Source organism: Canis aureus, chromosome 2, assembly GCF_053574225.1.
Source record: "Canis aureus isolate CA01 chromosome 2, VMU_Caureus_v.1.0, whole genome shotgun sequence".
NCBI classification, from domain to species: Eukaryota; Metazoa; Chordata; class Mammalia; order Carnivora; family Canidae; genus Canis; species Canis aureus.
Window position 1 is genome coordinate 28285378 of NC_135612.1, and position 23186 is coordinate 28308563.

The window sequence follows — 23186 nt, forward strand, 5'->3', positions numbered from 1 at the left end:
AATTAGCTCCAGATTGCTCTGTTTATTTTGTGTTAGATAAGCGACAAAATACGGTCCCAGCAGCCTGCCAGGAGGAGCTGGCGGGGGGGCCTTCTGCAGGAGGGAGCACTCCCAGACAAAGCTGTGAAAGGCCCAGCTGTGATGCGGTCACCGGGCCTGCCATGCACACGGGCCGCCGCGGGCGGGGATCCGCGCACACCTCATTCCAGAAAATCAAGGCCTTGGCATGAAGTCACAGGAGAAGGAAGCTAAATTTCCATTCTTGGAAATAGATACGGTATCTCTCTTAACCACAGGCCTGGTTGCCCTGCCAGCTGTTGGGGCTCGACGCTCGATGCCCCCCCCCCCCCCCCGATTGGGACAGGAGTCCCTTTTTTCCTTTAAATTGTCCTTCTGTGTTGCAGTGAGTGATAGCTGATGGGCTCGAAACCAGCTGGAGTTTGCTGGCCTCTCCCTACACGCTCAGCCCTAGAGAATGTTCTCGTCTCTGCTGTAGTCTGAAGCTAGAACTCCAAAGACCGTTGAGTTGCCAGCAAAGGTCTTTTCCACACAGCTGCAGTGAAAGTTCACGGTGGGCCTGGCCCGTGTGCCATCATGCAGGCCATCGGGCAGCTGCGCCTGCACCGCCTGGGCCTCTGTGGGAGTCTCACAGGGCCTCTGAGGCGAAGCCTTTCTCAGTACTTCACAAAAAATATTTTCGAATAGAAGAGATACTGTCCTAGAATGAAGATCCTGCCTTTGTGATGGTAGGAATAAACCCAAATAAAATATGAAAAGTCAACTTCCGAATGTTTTAACTCAGCTGAAGCACATGGACAATGCCAGCAACCGGCTGAGTTACCACAATTACTGAAGATTTTGTCTGTTGCTAATTCAACACTCGCCGGGAAAGATCCCATGACTCACTGCAGCATGACTGGGCTTCCAGTCCTCACGCTGGAAGTCCTGGAAATCCTTTCTACCAGGGTCAGGAGTAATAAAAAGTCCTTAGAAGCCTCCTCTTAGTTTTCTTTGGGGCAAATAACCTCCATGTGTAATAAAACGGTACAAAACCAACTTCGGAAGAATTATTACCCTGTCCAGCCCCCTTTTCCTTGTAGAATGTGCCTTTTCTTCTTCACCACATTGGAGCATGGGATTGAATGGCCTCCAGTGTCACCTGCTTCAGCTCCCCGGTTTTCGTCTCTCTCTTTTCCTCTGTGTCCTTTCTTTGTCCTAATTGTGGACAGTCTTGTATTTTTCACACGGACCAGGCTTTCCGCGGATGATCTGTCCCCTGAGAGTAGGGACTGCGTTTGAACTTCTGTTGTCCTTTCCCACGGTGCTGACAACACTTGTGGGTATTTTGCAGGTGCCTAACGAAGACCTTTGAAACCATTGTTTTCTTTATGCTTACCTGATATGAGGTGGCACTCATTCTGCTGCTGTGTTATTCCAGGCAAGCAAAACAACAACCACAACAACAACAGAAACAAGCCTCTTTGGCCAGTTCTCATTAAAATCCTAAGCATACCCTTCCGGTGAGGGGCAGGATGGAGTAAGCCCACTAAAGCCTCTCTTCCCCATGAATTGCACCTGGAAACTCTGGAAAATAGAGAAAGCAACTGTCCGGGGCAACTGAAAAGAAAAAAAAGAAGCAGGGGAGTGGTGAATGGGAGTGAAGTCAAAGCTGAATCAACCCCTTGTATGAGGGGTGGGTTTTGTGGGTTTGTTTTCTCTCCTCTGTCTCTCAGCTTTGACCGAAGGCCTGATGCCATTCTAGAACAATGCAGCAGCCACCGGCAGCAAAATCTTCAGGTGAAACCCTCTATTTCTAAACAGCGATTTGGGAAAGGAGTCCTTTGCTGAAGAACATAGGGGAATTATTACTTTGTTTCTTTGTTTCCTCCCCTGCCCCTGCCCCATGGCCAACCCCGTTGGGGATCTGCTTTTGTGTTTGCGGTGGGGGTTTGGGCACCTGAAATCCCCCAAAGAAAATTCTCTCTGACCAGAGTACTGGTGAAAAGGCACCTCTTTTCTCCAAAATGTGTGGGACATCTCATGATTTCTCTCTCTCTTTTATTTTGCTGCTTTGCTCCCAAAGGCAGCCTCAGTTGTGTGGAAGTACACGACAGAGTAAGATGCTAAAACCTGAGAGAAACCTGTCTTTCTGACCAGAGAAACAAGGAAAAGGGGGCCCCAGGAGGCTAGAAAGTGTGTGTGTGAATCTCAGAGAGGATAGAGGTGGAGAATAGGATCCCCCAGCCCTGTATGAACTGACTCAAGTCCCAGGCTAAGTCCCAGGCTCACCTCCAAGCCATGCGTGTGCCATGCAATCCCAGAGAAGCAAAGCAAAGGCTTCAAGAACTCAACCGCAATACAAACCACTAACCAGGTCCCAACTAAGTCCTGAGTGGGGCGCATACTGGGTGGGTAAACCCAAACATTATAGCAAAGACTTTAAAAACTAAACTGACAATATAACCCTGTTCAGAGAAAGTGAGATGAAGCTTGCAATCTGACTCTAACTGGGTTGGTTGTCTGCTGAACCAAACAGAGATTAACATCCTTGGGGGTATTTTAATAAGGCCTAGAGTGTCACAACTCTGGGGCATTCTGGAAAAGGCAAAGCTTTAAAGATGGAGAAGGCATCAGTGGTTGCCAGGGTTTAAGGGTGGGGTAGAGGTGTGATTACAAAGGAGCAGTACAAGGGAGTGGTTCTGGTTTGATGGATTGTCCTGTAAGTGTGGTGCTAGTTCCATGACTGTCAAAATTCACAGAACTCCATACCAAACCAAGTGACTTCTACTGTATGTAAATCCTAAAATAAAGCATACCATTCGTATCTGATAGGGTTAACACATCTTCGTGACTGCATGAAATATGGAAAAGATCCGTGTAATGTCTTATGTATTTTGAAGTCATTTTCCACTTGATTCCGTGTTAAACTTGTAGGAAAAAAAAAAAAAAAGGAATAAACAATGACGCAGTCTCTTTGGTGTCTATGAAGAGCTTTTCAAAAAAGAATTTTGTGTCTCACGTGCCAGGCAGATGTTTTGTAGGGTCAGCTCACCACAAAAGGCCCCGATGAAAAATTGAGGTATAAAGGAAGGGTCTGTAAGAGATACCTTGATTCCAGAAAAGATCAACTGTTTTTAAAGAAGCCAAGTCAATTTGATAGACTGGTGAAAGCAGGAACAAAGAATTTGACGTACCTTGGAGGCTCTGGGTTTTGATCATTGGGGTGGTACTTCGAGTGCCCTGTCTCGAACAATCACATCTCTTGTACTGAGCTCTGTCCTTGCTTGTGCTCTGAAATACACATGCGGTAGGCAGGCCGGGGCTGTTCCCAGGGACAGATTGTATACATTCCTGGGACACTAGGGAGTTTTCCTGAACATAGGAATTTTTCTTCAACCCACCTTTCATCCAGAGGGCGTACAGTGCCGGATAGATGTTTAATCGTAGTGAGATCCCAGCAGCTGGGCAGAGCTGCACTTTCTACCTCTGCTTATCCTGCCTTTGAATCTTTACCATCACTTTGCATCCTCTTACACCAGCATAGGCCTTACCAATTTATACACAAACGTATAAAAACAGCTGATGGTTTTGAGAAAACTTGCCTACTCTCCAAGTTACAAAGGTATTCTCTGATGTTTTCTACAACATTTTATGGTCTTAGCGTTTACACATAGATCTTTGATCAATCTTTTTTCCCCCATATAGTTTTGTTTTGTTAAGATATAATTCACTTTATCATAAAATTCACCCTTCTGAAGTGTACAGTTCAGTGGTTCACATAGCTGTACAATCATCACCCTTATTAATTTTTTGTCACCCTCCTCCCCCCAAAAACTCCTGTGTCCATTAGCATCACCCCCCCCCCCCCCGCCAGGATATATCCTCCCAGGATATATTGCTAAAAATATATCACATTTCCTTACTGGCAACCACTAATCTACTTTCTTTTCTTTTTTTTTTTTTTTTAAGATTTTATTTATTTATTCATGAGAGACCCAGAGAAAGAGAGAGAGGCAGAGACACAGGCAGAGGGAGAAGCAGGCTCCATGCAGGGAGCCCGATGTGAGACTTGATCCCTGGGCTGAAGGCAGGGACTAAACTGCTGAGCTACCTGGGCGTCCCTCATCTACTTTCTGTATCAATAGATTTGTTTCTTCTGGATGTTTCATGTAAATGGAACCATATAATATATGACCTTTTGCACCTGGCATCTTTCATTAGCATACTTCTTTCAAGGTTCTTTCATATTGTAGCATACATTAGTATTTCATTCCTTTTTATTACTGAATAATATTCCTTTTTGGCTGTATATTGCTAAAAATATATCACATTTCCTTACTCATTCATCAATTAGTGGACATTGGGTGTTTCCACTCTTTGGATCTCTGATGAACAATACTGCTGTGAACATTCATACACAAGTTTTTTGTGGGAATATATGTTTTGAGCAACTGCCGAACTATTTCCAAATCAGTAAAACCATGTTACGTTCCCACCAGCAGTGTTTGAGGGTTCCAATTTCTCTGCATCCTCTCCAACACTTGTCATTGTCTGTCTTTTTTTATTATAACTACCTTGCTGAATGTGAAGTGGTATCTCCTTGTAGTTTTGATTCGTATCTCTCTGATGACTAATGATATTGAACATTTTTTCATGTTTTCATCTTATTTGGAGAAATATCTGTTGAAATCTTTTGCCCGTATTTTAAATGTTTATTTGTTTACTATTAAGTTGTAATATGATCCATTTTTACATTATATGTGCGTTGTGAAGTAGGATTGGTCAAGGGTTTTTTCTTCCTTGTAGGTAGGTATCCGATTACTCTAATCATTTGTTGTATAGAGATTTTTCTCAGTTGGTTTGTCTTGCTAAGTATCAAATGATCATTTAAGTGTGGTTCTTTTACCAGGCTCCCTTTTTAGTACCATGCTGTCTTGATTACTACAGCTTTCTATAGTAGGTCTTGAAGTTGTATAGTATAATTCTTTTCACTTTGTTCTTGTAATTGAAAATGATTTGCAGTTCTAGGATAAACATCACTTGATCATCATAATACTGGTAGGCAGAGTAATGTTCTCCTTTCTTCCTTCAAAGATACGCACATTTTACGCTCCAAACCTATGAATATGTTATGTTATTGACAAATGGGAGTTAAGGTTATAGACTGAATAAGGTTGCCAGTTATCTGACCTTAAAATGGAGAAGTTATACTATAGGGCCTAAAGTGATCACAAGGGTTTTTTCTCTCTCTCTCTCTCTTTTTTAAAGATTTTATTTATTTATTCATGAAAGACACAGAGAGAGGCAGAGACATAGGCAGAGAGAAGCAGCCTCCATGCAGGGAGACCCACATGAGACTCGATCCTGGGTCTCCAAGATCATGCCCTGGGTCGAAGGCAGGCACCAAACCGCTGAGCCACCCAGGTGTCCCAATCACAAGGGTTTTTAAAAGTGGAAAAGAGGGGCACCTGGATGGTTCAGTTGGTTGAGCATCCGACTCTTGATTTCAGCTCAGGTCATGGTCTCATGGGTCATGAGATTGAGCCCCATGTCAGGTTCCCTTATCAGTGAGGAGTCTGCTTGGGATTCTCTCTCCCTCTCCCTTTAGCGCTCCACCTGCTCATGCACACTGTTAAATAAATAAATAAATAAATAAATAAATAAATAAATAAATAAATCTTTAAAACAGTGGTAGAGAGAGACAAAGAGAAGGTCAAAATAATAAAATGCAAGAAAGACTCAACCAGCTATTGATGGCTTTGAAGATAGAGGAAGAAGAATTCCAGTGGCTTCTAGAAGCTGGAAATTGCAAAGAAACAGGTTCTCCCCTAGGGCCTCCAACAGGGAATGTAGCCATCCCAACACTTGGAGTTTTTCCCAATGAGACTTGCTTCAGACTTTTAACCTACAGAACTATAAGATGATAAATCTGTGGTGTTTAGCTGTTAAATTCATGGTAATTGTCATAGTATCAATAGAAGGCGAGCACAATGATGTATTATCATTTTTGTATATAGCTGGATTTGATTTACTGAAATTTTGTTAAGAATTTTTGTACCTGTGTTCATTAGAGTTTCTTTCTTTCTTTCTTTCTTTCTTTCTTTCCTTTCTTTCTTTCTTTCTTTCTTTCTTTCTTTCTTTCTCTTTCTTTCTTCTTTCTTTCTTTCTTTCTTTCTTTCTTTCTTTCTTTCTTTCTTTCTTCTTTCTTTCTTTCTCTTTCTCTTTCTCTTTCTCTCTGTCTCTGTCTCTCTCTCTTTCTCTTTCTTTCTTTGTAATGCCTTTGGTTTTGGAATCATCTGAGTAGTGCTGGCCTCATAGAGTGAGTTGGGAAGCTTAGGCTTCTCTATGTTCTTGAAGAGTTTGTGTACAACTAGTAACATTTCTCCCTGTTTGATAGAATTTACCAGTCAAGCCATTTTAGCCTAGAATTTTCTTTATAGGAAGTTTTTAACTACAAGTGTTAACTTCCTTAATAGATACAAAGCTAACTAGGTTATCTATTTTTGAGAGAACTTGAGTAGATTTTTGAGAATTATTTGCTGGAAAAAATGGTTAAGACTTGGCTAATTTCCTTTTTCAAAGGAAGAAGCATCTCTCGTTGCATTTTTGAATATTTATAGCACAATTTAATATATTTTAGATGAAAAGTAATTACTTTATTATGAGATTGCATAAACAGAAAGTACAAATAAACTGTGTATTGGCAGTGGGACATAGTAAGTCTCTGAGTCCTTCTTCACCAGGAAATCTGATTTCCATTTTGCTTTCCATGCACTTAAGCCACTCACATGGAGCATGAACATGCCATCCTCTATGATAGGTAAATTTACATCATAAATCAGTGGACATTCTGATATATATATTATTTATAATAGTTCTGCTCCTGAGGGGTGGAGCCTCTTTCCATGTGCTGGTGGAATTATTTATGAGCTTACACAGCTTTAGGCCAGACCCCAAACTATGGTAAATTTACAAAGTAATGAATATCGTCTGACAAGCCTCTTGATAGAGAGGCCACTACTTATCCTTGGCTGTATGTCCCAACTGATCATTATGTATGGCGCTGGTTCCTACAGGAAACATTTTGGAAATTTGATAGGGTGCTACTAGCACTCAGTAGACAGAACCCCGGGATGTGATGCTCCTACTAACTCCACACAATGAGGAGCTGTCCTGAGTCTTTTTTTTTTTTTTTTAAGATTTTATTTATTTATTTATGAGAGACACAGAGACAGAGAGGTAGAGACACAGGCAGGGGTAGAAGCAGGCTCCATGTGGGGAGCCTGATGTGGGACTCGATCCCAGGACTCCAGGATCACGCCCCAGGCCAAAGGCACGTGCTCAACCACTGAGCTACCCAGGCGTCCCTGTCCTGAGTCTTATATATCTAAAGATACCCTACTGCATAGTTATGAAAATTAAAAAACATGCGTATAATTTTCTACGTCTAGAACCTAGTCTAGTTTTACATTTAAACATGAGAAGATTTTCATGTGGTTTTATATACATTTAATATCCTAATTCTTTTTTTTAGCATTCATACCTACTACCTTTGATTATTCTGTATGTCTAGTATAGAATGGCCTCCTTTAAGCCCAAGTGGTGTGAGGGGCTCTGAGCCTATAGTCACTGTCGTCTGTTGTGGCCAAATCACACTGGGCACAGGGAAATGGAGAGTCTCGCTGTCCCCTTCTTCTTATTCCCTTACTCTGAGGGTGGTCTCTACAGAGGCCATCTCCAGCACTATGCACCTTTCTAATTTGCAGATTCCAGTCTGCCATGAAGTGAGGGAGCCACACACTAAACCTATCATAAGAAATCGTGTCTGAGACTAAATGGGCCCTACATTAAAAATCTGGTTGCAGTGAATTGATGATGCCTGTTGTGGTTATTTAGGGGCATTTGTTTTGATTTGTTTGATGATTTTGTTTTGTTCTTTTATCCTTGTTCGTGGCTGTTCAGTAGACATTGAGTTTCCCAGATGTTGGACCCCTTTCTCCCTACCCTCCTCCCTCCCTCCCTTCATCTCTTTCTTCTAATTTTAAAATTTGAGTATAATTGACACACAATGTTATACTAGTTCCAGGTGTACAACATAGTGATTAAACATCTCCATATGTTACACGGTACTCACCACTAGTGTGGCTGCCATTGATCACATACATTGCTCTTAGAGTACCACTGACTCTGTTCCCTGTGCTGTGCCCTTTATGCCTATGACTTCTTCATCCCATGACTGGAAGTCTCTACCTCCTGCTCCCCTTCACCCATTTTGCCTATCCTCTCATCCCTCCCCTCTGACAACCATCAGTTTGCCTTTTGTATTTATGAGTCTGATTCCACTTGTTTATTTTTTTAGTTTGCTCATGTGAGTGAAATCACATGGTATTTGTTTTTCTCGGACCTCTCTCTTTCCATATCCCTTTGTTTCCTGTTAAAATGCCTCCATTTAACCTCTGGTTTCTCATTAGACACATAGGCCTCACAGCTCACACTTACTCTTCTCCAGCTGCCTTCCCTGCCCGATGTCTGCTTAGAATGTCCAGGGTCACCTGGTTTCTCCCCACTCTCATTGTGTACCCCTCTGTCATCAGGGCTTCTCCCACCTGGTGTCGTCAGGAGGGCCTAGAGTCCAAGAGTGCAGAGTTGGTTTTGCTTTGTCTTTGGAGCAGGTGTCATCTGCAAACCCCAAAGAATCATATTCTTCTATCTTTATTAAGTATGTATTCAATATTTGAATTATTTGATAAATAATCTTCACTAACTTTTTTTAGTATCTAGGTATATTGAGTTTTTTTGTTTCTGCCATTAAATGTTTCACTCTTACATCGTTCTTCAAAGAGGATTGTGCTGATGACTTGCCTCTCTTCCGTAAGTAGACACTCAAACCTCAGTGAGACCCTTTACCATTTAGTAAACTTCAGAAAAGAGCTTTGGGTACAGAAAATAAGAATTAAATATTTTTATGGTTTCTACATAAGGAAAAAAAAGAAAAGAGTTTTGGGCAAATAGAATTGCCTGTTCATTCAGTTTGGTTTATTGGTTTTTCTGGGTGATCCTAAAAGCATATCTTACTACCTTGGAGGTAGAAATCCAATAAAATGTTGCTTCTGCATCAAAGGTAAATTCAGAACAGTTAACTTGTATGATATATTTGGAAATATAAAGACAAATTAAAGTAGTTGATGCTTGCCCAAATAGAATATGTTAGCTTTCTCTGCCTTAATTCTCTCTGAAAAATCATTGACCTCAATTCCCATCTTCCATGCCATACAAGGAATTAGTGTACTTCTAATTTGGCAACTGCTGTTCTTTTTTCTGTTGATGGTATTTTTCACTCTTGCCGTTCTGAAACTTGCCAGGCTCTGAAATATTTCTGTAATACTTTTTCATCTCCTACTTGTTGATTGCTGATCGACAAACAGCTATCTAGTTAAAAAAAAAAATCATCTGATCTGAAAAGGGAGCCAAATAATTTGTGAGTAAACTATGATACACCCTTAAAGTGCCAAATAACTTTTGTTTGGCCTGAAATTTATAACTTCATTAGCTAAAGATATCAAGCATTTTTTTTCAAGATCAAACTGAAGAGAAAACAAGGAGGGCTTTAATTTTTAAAAAGTGGTGAATAAACATCTATTTTTGCTGGCTCTAAGTACCCTAGACATGAGGCTTCTAAGCTACTTGTTAGGGAAGCAGGAATATGGAGATCAAACCCATGACTCCTGAGTGAGAGTAATTCATAACATTCCATACTTATCTTACAATTTAAGTTTAAGGATCACTAAAATCTGTGACCACCTATGCTTTAAACTACAGAAAAAGTTCAATTGTTTGCCTATCGATATAAAAAGTTCAATTGTATGGGCAGCCCAGGTGGCTCAGCGGTTTAGCACCGCCTTCAGCCCAGCGTGTGATCCTACGGGGGTGGGGGGTGGGGGGGGGTGGGGTGGAGCCCCGCATCAGGCTTCTTGCATGGAGCCTGTTTCTCCCTCTGCCTGTGTCTCTGCCTCTCTCTCTCTCAGTGTCTCTCATGAATAAATAAATAAAATCTTTAAAAAAAATAAAAATAAAAGTTCAATTGTTTGCCTATCGATATATAATAAATTAGGACAGTTTTTCAGTTTCCAGTCCTATTTTAATTTTTATTATTATTTAGTTTGAATTTTTATTTTTATTATTTTTTTTAATACTTTTTTCTTTATTTATTTATGATAGTCACACACAGAGAGAGAGAGAGGCAGAGACACAGGCAGAGGGAGAAGCAGGCTCCAGGCACCGGGAGCCCGATGTGGGATTCAATCCCGGGTCTCCAGGATCGCACCCTGGGCCAAAGGCAGGCGCCAAACCACTGCACCACCCAGGGATCCCCAGTTTGAATTTTTAAAAATTTTTAAGTGAGCTCTATACCTGGCATAGGGCTCAAACTTGTGACCCCAATATCAAGTGTTGCATGCTGTATGAATTGAGCCAGCCAGGCACCTCTCATTTTCCTGTTTTAACTTTTAGAGACCAATTGTTTGCTTGCTTGCTTGCCTTTCTTCTTTCCTTCCTTTCAACTATTTAGTTAGTTAATTAGTTAGTTAGTTTTAGAATTGAATTTAAGTTAACATACAGTGCAATATTGACTTCTAGAATTCAGTGATTCATCATTTACATGTAACACCCAGTGCTCATCACAGCGAGTGGCCTCCTGAATGCCCATCACCCATCTAGCCTATCCTGCACTTATGTCCCTCCAGTCTTTCAAAAGATTTTTGAGTCTTCTCATCCTTAAATTCTAAAGGAGAGATAAAATCCCACAGGCATCTCATCATTACAAGTAATGCCATTAGCCTCATTAAAATGAGGAAATCTTTTACTATAACCCTGTACTTCCCTTTTAATCCTCATTTATTCCTGATTTTTCCCTTTCCCTGCATCCGTCCCTTTCATCTTCCACTTTTTTGGTGGCTGTATCTGTTATTTGGGGTCTGGTTGTCAATCCCATTTCAGCAGGACCCTTCCAATGCTAGCTCAGCAGGCACACTCCCTTTGCTGGTTCTTTTATCCAGATGCAGAGTCCGACTGTGTCTGACTGGGAGTAGGGCAGGAGCATTCATCTGTCCTGAGTGCTACAAACCAGGTGAAACCCCTACAAATGTAACTGAATAAAGCTTTAGTTTCTGACACTTCATTTGAGTCATAGCTTATGATCATTGTGCCTCTTCCTTTGATAATTGAGATACTTTTTTTAAACTCCTAAAAACAAAAAGGTGTCACCTGGCTCTGTCCTGAAAATAATAGCAAAAGCCCTCAAGTTCACTATGTTTTTATGAATCTCAAGAAATCACCTATGGAGAAGAACATATAATTGAGAAGGAATCTGTGCATAAAATCCTTTCTTCTTCATGAATGCATGGTGTTTTAGACTGCAGCTGTGATATCTAAACCTAGTATATGTGTAATAAATACCCGGAGAGGAGACTGTTCTGCTCTGCGTGTTTGATGCTTCTGCGGCTTGTGATTCTTATCGTGAAAATGGCTAATATTTATTGAGTGATACATTTGTGCCAGACTATATGTTAAGATAGGTCTCATTGTTATCCTCATTTTCCAAATGAGAAAATTAGGCTCCGAGAGCAATTTACCCAAACCCAATTCTTTGAATCCATTTCAATGAAATTAGAAAGGTGGCAGTAAGGATGATAGAGACAAACGATGACAGTCATAAACCAGCCAGACACCTTCTGAGTTATATCTAGTCATCATTCAGCTCAAGTTTGCCTTAAGTTCTGGCAACAGAGTGTTCTTAAGAGTGTAGTTAAGATAATCTTGAATTAAGAAGAAGCCTTGATGCAGAACACCCCACCATCCAATGTGTAATTGAATAAGGAGCTTGAGCCTCCTACTCTCCCCTTTCTTTCTTCTTTTTTTTTTTTTTTTTTTTTTTTTATGATAGGCACACAGTGAGAGAGAGAGAGAGAGAGAGAGGCAGAGACACAGGCAGAGGGAGAAGCAGGCTCCATGCACCGGGAGCCCGACGTGGGATTCGATCCCGGATCTCCAGGATCGCGCCCTGGGCCAAAGGCAGGCGCTAAACCACTGCGCCACCCAGGGATCCCTACTCTCCCCTTTCTGATAGTGGTCCCCCCTGTCCCATCATTCTGGTTTCAGCTCCTCCAAGAGGATCATGAATAGAGAGATCATATCTCTTTTTCTACTCACTTCATGAGAGAAAGGGCCTTGTCTGTCTTCTTGGCTGCCATTTCTCCAAAGCTGGAGTAGTCCTTGCCATATGGTAAGCACTCTGGAAAGATTTATTAAAGGGCTGAGTGAGGACTCTCTTCCTGTCCAGGACCGAGTTCCTTAATCCCCTTTGACTTCCTCAATCCCCTTTGACTTCCTCAATCCCCTTTGACTTCAGTGTGACTGATCAAGGGCCAGATTGGACAAACATCTCTGGTATTGTGTTTGATTTGCTTAAATTGTCACGGGGACCAGGAGCTACCCCCACCCCCACGCCCCACCCCCTGTGCAGTGTCCTGTTAAATAAACAGCACCTGTGTATGGAACAGTTCCCTGAAAGTTAAGATCATGGCATGGATGGATGAAGGCTCAGAAAACACTATCCAATAATCAAAGTAAATTTTTAGTGCCTTCAGTCTCAATTTTTGGTGGACATTTTTCCTGTTTGTTTATTATTCCTTACCCACCCCCCAATTCTTGAGCCCTTCTCTTTGGTGGGCCCTGTGCTAGGTCCTGGGAATGTGAAGAAGAATGAGACATCATCCTTGTCCTTGGGAGGCAGAGTTCCTGGGAAGTTAAAGACAACTCATTAACAATATATAGAAATAAGTGAAAAAAAAAAAAAAAAGAAAGAAGTGCGATAGGAAAGGTATATAAAAAGTGCAAAAGTACAGAGAGACTATCTAGACAGGGTGGTAGTGGGGGGCAATAAATGAAAAGTTAACAGAAGATGTAACATTTATCCTGAGAATTAAAATTTAAGTTGGGCAGGAAAGAAGAAGGAGAGCATTTTAGGTGGAAGAATTAACATGTACAGGGGCAAAGTCAGCATGAAGGGGCATGACATATCCTAACAACAAGGTGAGGTTAGTTCTACATGAATGAAACACTGGGCACTTTTTTTAAGCTTTTATTTTTTAAGTAATCTCCACACCTAATATGGTGCTCAAACCCACAACCCCGACATCAAGGGTCTCACTCTCTACCAACTAAGCCAACCAGGTGCTCCAGCACAAGGCACTTTTTATGCAGGAGGGCAAGTTTTGATGCCCAATAAGTAGATTGGGGCCACATGTAAAGGATTCTTTTTTTTAAAGATTTTATTTATTTATTCATGAGAGACACACAGAGAGAGGCAGAGACACAGGCAGAGGGAGAAGCCAGCTCCCCACAGGGAGCCAGATGTGGGACTCCATCCCAGGACCCCGGGATCACGCCCTGAGCCAAAGGCTGATGTTCACTAAGCCACCCAGGTGCCACTGTATAGGATTCTATATGGGGGCTGAAGCTTGAACTTTTTCCTGATGAGAAAGCTAGTAGAGATCTTTAAACATGAACATGACTTGATTGGTTTAGGGCTTCACAAGGATGCCTCTGACAGCAAAGTGAAGCAATCTGTAAGTTCCTGTATATCCAAGTGGAAAGACATGAGGCCCTGGGGTATATAGGAGTGGATGGGTTTCAAATCCATTTGAAAGTTAGACTTAGCAGAAGGGAATGCACATTCAATCAGAAATTGAATGTAGAACAAGAGGGAAAGACAAGAACAGTAGATTGTAAGTTGAATATCCAGGTAGATATTTTCTCCAAGATCTTTTAGTAGGAGAAGATTGAATTTACCTAATCGTCTAGATGACTTCTAAGACATATAGTAACCCTTTGATTTTCATTTTAGTTAACAAAAAATTTTTTTAAAGATTTTTATTTATTTATTCATGAGAGACACAGACAGAGAGAGAGAGAGGCAGAGACACAGGCAGAGGGAGAAGCAGGCTCCATGCAGGGAGCCCGATGCGGGACTCGATCCTGGGTCTCCAGGATCACGCCCTGAGCCGAAGGCAGGCGCTAAACCGCTGAGCCACCCAGGGATCCCAAAATTTTTAAAAAACTAGTTTAAAAGCATCAACCATCAGCAAGCGGGTCCTCTTTTAAGAGAAGGAGGCATCTTAGTATGTGAAATCATGTTGTCTATTCATCTGTCCCACTAACATTGCTGGCCCTGTTGAAAGGAAAGTCCAGGTCCTGATGCAAGGCTATTGGAGTCTTTCTTTCTTTTTTTTATTTTAGGATCCCTGAATCAGAGTGAGGACGATGTCCTGGATAAGCCCGGGTTAGGGAGCAATGACATAGAAGTACACTTGATGTTCAGGGCGCCCTTCCATGGCCAAGCCACAACAATACCCTGTTGGGAGTAGTCCTAAAAATTAATTTTGTTGTCATGGTTCCACCTTAACTTTTATCATCTGGGTCAGGATGAGGATTCATTGTCATGTACTTCATGCATTTGCTCCGATCTCTGGCTAACCAATGTTTTTCCATGACTTTGTAACAGTTATTTTTGTTCAGGAAGGAATAATAAAGTGAGATTTGCCATCTGTATAAGACAACATTAGTTTTATTTTGACATTTCTTTTCTAGACAGCAGAGTCTTTATAATTAGGTTTTCCCTCTGCCAAAAATTTTGCTGAAAAACTACTTCCCTGAAAAAAAAAATTTCAGAGCTCCCATTATTAGTTGGAGTCATCTTATTTTGTTTTGGAAGTTCTTTCGTAAGCCAGTCAGGAAATGAAACAAGAAGATTTTCTCTTGAAAACTAATTCTTAGCAAGAAACAAAAGTTAACTTTTCTCCAAAAGAAAATTAGGAGAGAGAGTGAAAAGAAAACTGGTGATGGTTCCAATGTCTTTTTTAATTTTAATTTGTCAGATTTAAGTGAACAACATAGGAAGCCATATTCCAAATGAGCTTGTATTCTTGCTGTGACTGTGGTCAGGTTTATGTCCAACTTCTCGAAATACCCGGGGGACTGTGCTAGAACTGAAGCACAGCAGCAGTTGTGGGCTCTCTGAAGAGCCCAACTGTGGAATCTACCCTTTGTTGATAAATGGTGGCCATCAGGCAGGTGCCACCTGGGGAGATGCAGGCCCCAGGCAAAGCCAAATGGACCTCTTCATGCTGCAGTTGTGCCATTGGCTCTGTGATGGATGTCCGAGAGAGTAAGTCGCAGTGTGCCAGTTGACGGCACTTTCTCTCTAGAGTGCTCTTCAAAACGTGACAGGTGATAAAATCCCCCATCATTGCTAATGGGGAAAACAGCCCAGTGAGCTAATGGCAAAAACAGTCATACTCACTGCATTGGCACCTTCTACCCCCCATAAGATCTAGAAACACCTTCCAGCCCTAGTGGCCAAATTCTCTTTACAGCACAGAATACTTTCCTTTTTTTTTTTTTTTTTAAGATTTTTATTTATGTATTCATGAGAGACCCAGAGAGAGAGAGAGAGAGAGAGGCAGAGACACAGGCAGAGGGAGAAGCAGGCTCCATGCAAGGAGCCCGACATGGGACTCGATCTCAGGACCCTAGGAACATGCCCTCAGTCAAAGGCAGACACTTGAGCACTGAGCCACCCAGCTGCCCTGGCTATTCTCCTTTTAGAGTCCTACCTGAAGGGCTGCTCCTAGAGTCAGACTGCAGACCCAGCCACCATCCTTCTCTTCCTCATCTCCACATGCCTTTCCTCCACCGCCATCATCTAGTATTTTTGTATTAAGCATTAGCAAGGACATGGAACTGAAATAGACATTATATAACATCTCAAAGGGTGTATCTATTTAAAATGGAGACAGCAGGTGTCTTCTACAAGCACTGAGCCGGTATCGTTTATAGCAGTCTAATAAAAGGGCGAAATACCAGTTCTTGGCTGTTCTTCAGCCGTTCTTGAGCTCACGGGCAGAGTGGAAGCATTTCTTTCCAGTGTATTTTTGTATAAAACGAACAGCACCTCCTTTTCAGTTTCAAAATGTTGCTTATGGGTGACTGATGTGCTGTGAAGTGTAAGGCGTAGGGAGCAATCTCCTCTGTCAGAAGGTGGTGGCCTCTTGTTTTGAATATACAGATTTGCTCATGTAAAATAGAAAGGGTATTAATAAACTGGCTTGGGGGACGCCTGGGTGACCCAGCAGTTGAGCATCTGCTTTTGACCCAGGGCGTGATCCTGGAGACCTGGGATCGAGTCCCACATCGGGCTCCCTGCCCGGAGCCTGCTTCTCCCTCTGCCTGTGTCTCTGCCTCTCTCTCTCTGGGTCTCTCATGAGTAAACAAATAAAATCTCAAAATATATAGACAAACAAGCATACAGGATTGGGTGACTGTTTGGGCCTTGACTCTTTGTCAAGAAGAGATGTAAGGTTCAAGGAAAAGTTCTTTGAAGTCTATGATAGCAAAGGATGAGGCAGGTCGTTGCCCGCCCGTGTGTTGAAGAATTGTTACCTTCATGTAATCTAGCTCCACTCTGCTCCTTCCCTTCACCAAACACAGAGAAGAACCAGGCACTTGGTATGTTAAGGGTTTGAATAGAAGCCTCCTTGGCAGTAGAGCCTTGAATTTCTTATCCATAAGCAACAAAGGTTCCTCTAAAGGGAATTAGCATCACCTTCTGCTGTATGAAAAGGAAGAGTGCACTTCGCTGAGATTTACTGTGCCTATGGTTTTCATTAGGCAGTGGAGCTTTATGTGGCCTGTCGGGGTATTGGGGTAAAGCCCACTTCATACTGGGGACATCAGCAACATGGTTCTCTGGGGGCAGAAGGCACCTGGAGAGTCACACAGGCCTTGTTTGAATCTTAGCTTTGCCACTTACTAGCTATTTGGACTTTTCAATCTTCTTCTTTTTAACAATGAAACAATTAAAAAAAAAAAACAATGAAACAATTATAATGTTAGACTGAGTTATAAATATTAGCTACCATTTATTGAGCACGGAGGTTGTGCCAGGTACCCAGACAAGCAATTATCATCAACAGTGTCATTTAATTTTCATCATAATGCATGAGCTAGGAATTATTATCTCTACATTGAATGTAAGGACTCTGAGGTAGCATATCGCCCAGGGTCACATGGCTCGTGAGTGGTTGGCATCAGCTTCAATTCCGGGTCTCTCAGATTTCAGATCCTGGGAGAGATAATATGAACTTACCATGGTACCTGGTACGTGGTAGGTGCTTAGCAATGCCAGTTATTTTTCCTTCCATGTGTTTCCTGTGGTTTTGGTGTTGATTTCTGTGTCAGATTTTTATATATAAGGTTCTCCAGAGCAGGCCTGTCCTGCTGCCCTCATGTGGTTCATTTGGATAACAGTGGTTTAAAAAACATTTAATTGGGGTGTAATACATATGCCAATAAGGGTTATTTCAAATGTGTCTGTAGAGTCACCTAAATGTATGGATACTTTTGGTTATATCAATGATTCTAACATCTCAGTATACAAGAAATACCACTTTAAATTTTTTTTTCCCTACAGTCCAATTTAATTTCTAACTGAGTTCCACCCAGCTGGTAAGATACTTCATTTCAGTCACTCTTGTAACTTGTCCTCTGGCTTCACCATCAGTTGTCTTAGAAAAGAACCTTTCTCTTCCCTGGTACAGTGTATCACATGAAGCTTTGTCCTCTCAACAAGGGAGGAATTTTTCTTGCAATGATGTTTTCCACCCGACTGCTGTGTTTACAGAGACCTTTAGCCCACTGGAGAAATCTTCAACTTTCACACTTAAGAAAGAGTTCAAATCACCAGGGAGTAGAAGCTTAATCCAGTTACCAGTTTAAATGTTAGAAACTTTTTCCAGGAGAGTAAAAGAGAAAGGTCTGCTGTCCCCATTATCAGGAGCTTTAACTCACTAAGTGAAATTTCACTTGAGGTTTCTTTTTGTGGACCGTGAGAGGCTTAGCTTACCTGGATTCATTTTGCCTCACCCACAATTGCATGCATGCATTTGCAGCCCAGTCATTGATTATCCATGCAGGGCTGTAACCCAAGCAGCTCTCCTCTGGGGACTTCCTTGCTTTCCAGCGACCCGACCCAAGAGATTTGAAGGTCTGCTGTCAGATTGGTGCCACGGCGCCCTCTGATTCTGTGTAATAGGGGGAGGTGTGGGTGCAAGAGGGGAGGTTAGGATGGGACGTGGTAAGGAGGGAGCATCTGTCTTAGTTCTTAAGCAGCATTTATTTTTTAATTTTTTAAAAAAGGTTTTATTAGTTTATTCATTCAAGACACAGAGAGAGAGGCCGAGGGAGAAGCAGGCTCTGCGCAGGGAGCCCGAGGCGGGCCTCGATCCCACGACCCCGGGGTCATGCTCTGGGCTGCAGGCAGACGCTCAACCACTGGGCCCGCTGGGGGCCCCTCTTAAGCAGCATTTCAAAGCAGCATAGACCCCTTGGGTCCTTAAATGTGTCTGGCGTCGTCCTCATGCAGAGACCTTATTGTATTTCAGATAACGGAGGACAGACGCTGGCGGGGGGCAACAACTGGCCGCTTCGAGGACGAAAATGGAGCCTGTGGGAAGGAGGCGTTCGAGGGGTGGGCTTCGTGGCGAGCCCCCTGCTGAAGCGGAAGGGGGTGAAGAGCCGGGAGCTCGTCCACATCTCCGACTGGCTGCCCACCCTCGTGGGGCTGGCCGGGGGCAGCACGAAGGGCACCAAGCCTCTGGATGGCTTCGACGTGTGGAGGACCATCAGGTACTGCTCAGTCTCCTTTGTTCCCTCCCGGGGCGGGCGGCAAGAGCAGCCTGGGGGGCTGAGTGGAAATGATAGTTCAGCTTACCGGTAAATTATTTTTTTAAAGATTTTTGAAATTTATGTATCTACAAGAGACAGGGAGGCAGAGGGAGAAGCAGGCCCCGTGCGGAGAGCCCGACGTGGGACTCGATCCCGGGACCCCAAGGTCACGCCCTGGGCCCAAGGCAGATGCTCAACCACTGAGCCTCCCAGGTGCCCACAAATAAATTATTTTTTAGAAAGAATAAAATGTCTTTAGAACTATTGTCAGGATGTATAGAGATGTTCTGGGTTTGAGATTGTGGCCACGTGTTTGATACAAAGAGGAAGATTGTCTTCAGCTGCTTGCCCTCTACAGGTGTTTTTTTAAGCAGAGAAGCTTCTCAAAGGGGTAGGATGGGGTATTGTTTGCTTCCTGGAGGTCGGGGGACCTGCCCTGTTGTCTGCTGGGAGAATGGAGCGCTACACAGGGGATAGAGCTGGAATGGGAACCAGAGAGTATCTAATGAGCACCCACTATGAACCACCTCGGTTTGTTTTCTTTTTAAGATTTTATTTATTTATTCATGAGAGACACAGAGACACACACACACACACACAGAGGCAGAGACACAGGCAGAGGGAGAAGCAGGCTCCATGCAGGGAGCCCACGTGGGACTCGATCCCGGGTCTCCAGGATCATGCCCTGGGCCGAAGGCAGCATCAAACCGCTGAGCCACCCGGGCTGCCCTGCACCACCCACCCCTGTTTTAGCGGTGGGGGAGTTCCAAGTGAACAAGACAGACAAGATTTTGGCTCTCATGGAGCTTGTGTTCTAGTAGAGAAGGTGAGGGAGGGCAGGGAGTGCAGAGAGGAAATAACTAAACACATAAATAAGCAAGATGACTTCCAGTAGCCGTAAACACTGTGAAGGCAGTAAGGATGTGTGTTGTGGAGGAGAGTTGGCAGACGTAAGGAGGTACGCTGGGGAGCAGAACCCAGACTCAGCTTCGGAAATGGTGGCAGTCCTTTTCCGGTTTAGCCGCCACAGCGTAGAAAAATGGAGGTACACATCTCCAGGGGTGCAGGAAGAAAATTATAAGCTTGTATTTGTTTTTGATTTTATCTTAATTTTGTCTAAGAATATGTTTTATAAGGTACAGCACGTATTAGAAGATTAGCACATATATCCAAGTTATAAATAAATGTGCACATATCGTACATATATTTTACTGGTGGAATGGCAGTTGTCTAGTGCAATAGGATTTAACCTCTCTTTGGTGTTACAGAGGGAGAAAAAGTGGCTGATTGACTACCCTAATGGCCAGGAGGAGACAACCTCCTCGTGTTCTCTTCTTCATCCCACTCCAGATGCTCCATCTCAAAAATAGTAGGGTCTCTATTCTTAGGAAACATGCAGTCGAGTAGGAGTAAAGTGTTACGATAACATGTTAACATATCCTCAGATGGTTCAGAAAAAATTATGTGCATGTATTTCCTATATAGTTCGAGATATACAGTGTGTGTGTGTGTGTGTGTACACAGAGAGGAAAAATACATACTGAGTCAAATATTAACAGTCAGATTATCTGGGTAAAGGGCATAGGTGGTTCTTTTAGTATTTCTTAGTTTTGCAACTTTCTTTAAATTTGATATTATTTCCACATAAAACTTTTTAAAAATAGGCAATTCTGGCAACACAGGGATCCAACCTTACCACAAAGCCAACTGACAGGAATCAAGTTGTTTCTGTCTTCCTTAGAGTATTCCCTCTTCAAATCACTTGTCTCCATTGCCCCCAAATCCCAACCCAGGCCCACTCCATTCACTGGTGTTAACTACCTGGTCCCTGTAGACATTTAGGTTTATAATCCATAGTGCATAGTATGGATATACCATAATTTAACCAATCCCCAAGTGCTGGATATACTGGTTATTTCTAATATTTATATTATCAATTTTTATGTAAGTGATATTCAGTATTAAAAATAGGAGGGTTTGGGCACCTGGATGGTTCAGTCGGTTAAGCGTCCAACTCTTCATCTCAGCTCAGGTCTTGATCTCGGGGCATGAGTTCAAGCCCCACATTGGACTTCACACTGGCCAAGGAGCCTACTTAAAAAATAAATAAATAAAAATAAATAGTAGTGTTTGAGATAAGATTACTTTATGCAAAGGAATTTTAGTTTTGATGCTAAAATTTAAAATGTCCTATGAGCTTAAGAATGGATGAAAGTAGCATTGGGCAGGGCTGTTTGGCCTCTGACAAGCATGGAGTCTATTGGTTCCTTTGTAATGAATCTCATCCAGGAGGTGAGACTAGGGAAGGTCTTCATCTCCTACAGACCCAGGGGAAATTCTGATTCCATTAGCTTTGTGTCCTTTTTCTTTCAATTACTTTGCAATTCAAAGTTCCCAAGTTTTTTTTTTTTTTAAGAGAATTTATCAAATTTAAAAGATCTTTTCTCAAACAGCAAAATTTAAAGTATCAGGAGCTCTTTTTTTACCTTTTCCTATTTTCCAACTATTACTTCAGTCCTTCTTCTAAATCATACTATTTTGGGGGAAAAACCCTAACCAGCCCCAAATTGTTTCCTCCTATTCTTGCCTGAGAAGTTGGTTTTTCCATTTGGATTGGACGACCAGTTTATGATTTGCCATTTAAAGAGAACAGAGCCATATCCACCTCATCAAACAGCTAAGCCAAGAAGTAAACAAGAAAACTTTTTCTCTCATTAGTTGTTTTGAAAGTTTATGCTCAAAAAAAAAATAAATAAATAAATAAAAAATAAAAAAAAAGAAAGTTTATGCTCATTATTTGCTCATTCATACAAGATGACATTTTTCTTTTTCTCTAAAATCTTTCTGCCCCTCTTCATGATCTAAACATGAGATGTACACACGTGTTCTATGCTGACTCTATGTAATTTCCCTGGGTATCAGTAATATATACTCATTGTAGATAACTTGCAAAGCACAGACAATAAAAATAACCACCCAGATCTTACCTGGAAACAGCTACCATAAACATGTCATGTTCCCTTAAAATTTTTCCTAGCATTTTTTTTGCTGCCTCTTTTTTTCCTCAACTCACACATCATCAGTTTTAATCATGTTGTCCAAGAAACTCATTGCAAATATTATTTCAATGACTACATATTCTGTCATTAACCTTTTTTAAAAAAGATTTTATTTATTTATTCATGAGAGACACAGAGAGAGAGGCAGAGACACAGGCAGAGGGAGAAGCAGGCTCCATGCAGGGAGCCTGACGTGGGACTCGATCCCGGGACCCCGGGGTCACGCCCTGGGCCAAAGGCAGAGGTTCAACCACTGAGCCACCCAGGTGCCCCTCTGTCATATACCTTGATATCCTTAACAATTCCCTTACTATAGATTGATCTTTATTTTTTTTATCATTAACACTGGAGTAAACAATTTCTTCATAAAATCTCTGTCTATATTTTGGATACTTCTCGTTATATAGAAATTATTTAAAATTAAATTATTATTCAAAAGAATGAGTTCTACATATTTACTTTTTTGTTTTGTTTTTTTTAAGATTTTATTTATTCATTCATGAGAGACACACAGAGAGAAGCAGAGACACAGGCAGAGGGAGAAGCAGGCTCCACGCAAGGAGCCCGATGCGGGACTCAATCCCCGAACCCCAGGATCACACCCTAAGCTGAAAGCAGAGCTCAACCGCTGAGCCACCCAGGCATCCCTACTTACTTTTTTTGAATGTCAGCTTTATTGCATGCATTTTTAGTTGTTCTTCTTGTGTTGCTATGGAACACAAACCTTGAAAAAGTTTGCCTAATTTTGGAGAATGAAGAAAATAGGTATCAAGTTAAATCTGGAAGTTGATTTTGTTGAATTGTCTTTATATTTCATCATTCAACCATGAGGCAACACACCGCAATCAGAGATGTATATTCAAGGGACATGCTGGGTGGTTAGTGTTCTGTCGTTGAGTCAAACATTGTCTGACACCTTTCTCTCCTCTCACTGACTTATGACTGCTGAATTCCTAATGGGAGGAAAAATGATGTATAGTTTAATTTCATTTTTCCAGCTTTATTGAGATATAGATGACATAAAACATTGTGTAAACTAAAGGTGTACAATGTGATCATTTGATACACATATATACTGGAAAGTGATGACCAAAATAAGGTTAGTTAACACGTTTATCATCTCCCATAGTTACTATTTTTATGTGTGTGAGAACAGTTAAGATCCACTCTCTTAATAACTCTCAAGTATATGATACAGTATTGTGACGCGTAGTCAGCGTGCTGTACATTAGATCCCCAGGATTTAATCATCTAATAGCTGGAAGTTTGTACCCTTTGAGCAACATCTCCCTAGATCCCCCGCCCTCCAGCCCCTGGCAACCATCATTCTACTTGTTTCTAAGAGTT

At 41.9% G+C, this 23186-nt stretch overlaps 1 protein-coding gene across 7 annotated transcripts in view; it reads left to right on the plus strand.

The window, feature by feature from the left end:
* The window catches only part of ARSB (arylsulfatase B), a 186304-nt gene that overhangs the window by 62835 nt on the left and 100283 nt on the right, over positions 1-23186 (plus strand). For all 7 annotated transcript variants that reach the window (XM_077867150.1, XM_077867164.1, XM_077867171.1 and 4 more), the window contains exon 5: positions 18498-18741. In XM_077867150.1, the coding sequence (XP_077723276.1) occupies positions 18498-18741 (244 nt within the window). The remainder of the gene's footprint in view (positions 1-18497; positions 18742-23186) is intronic.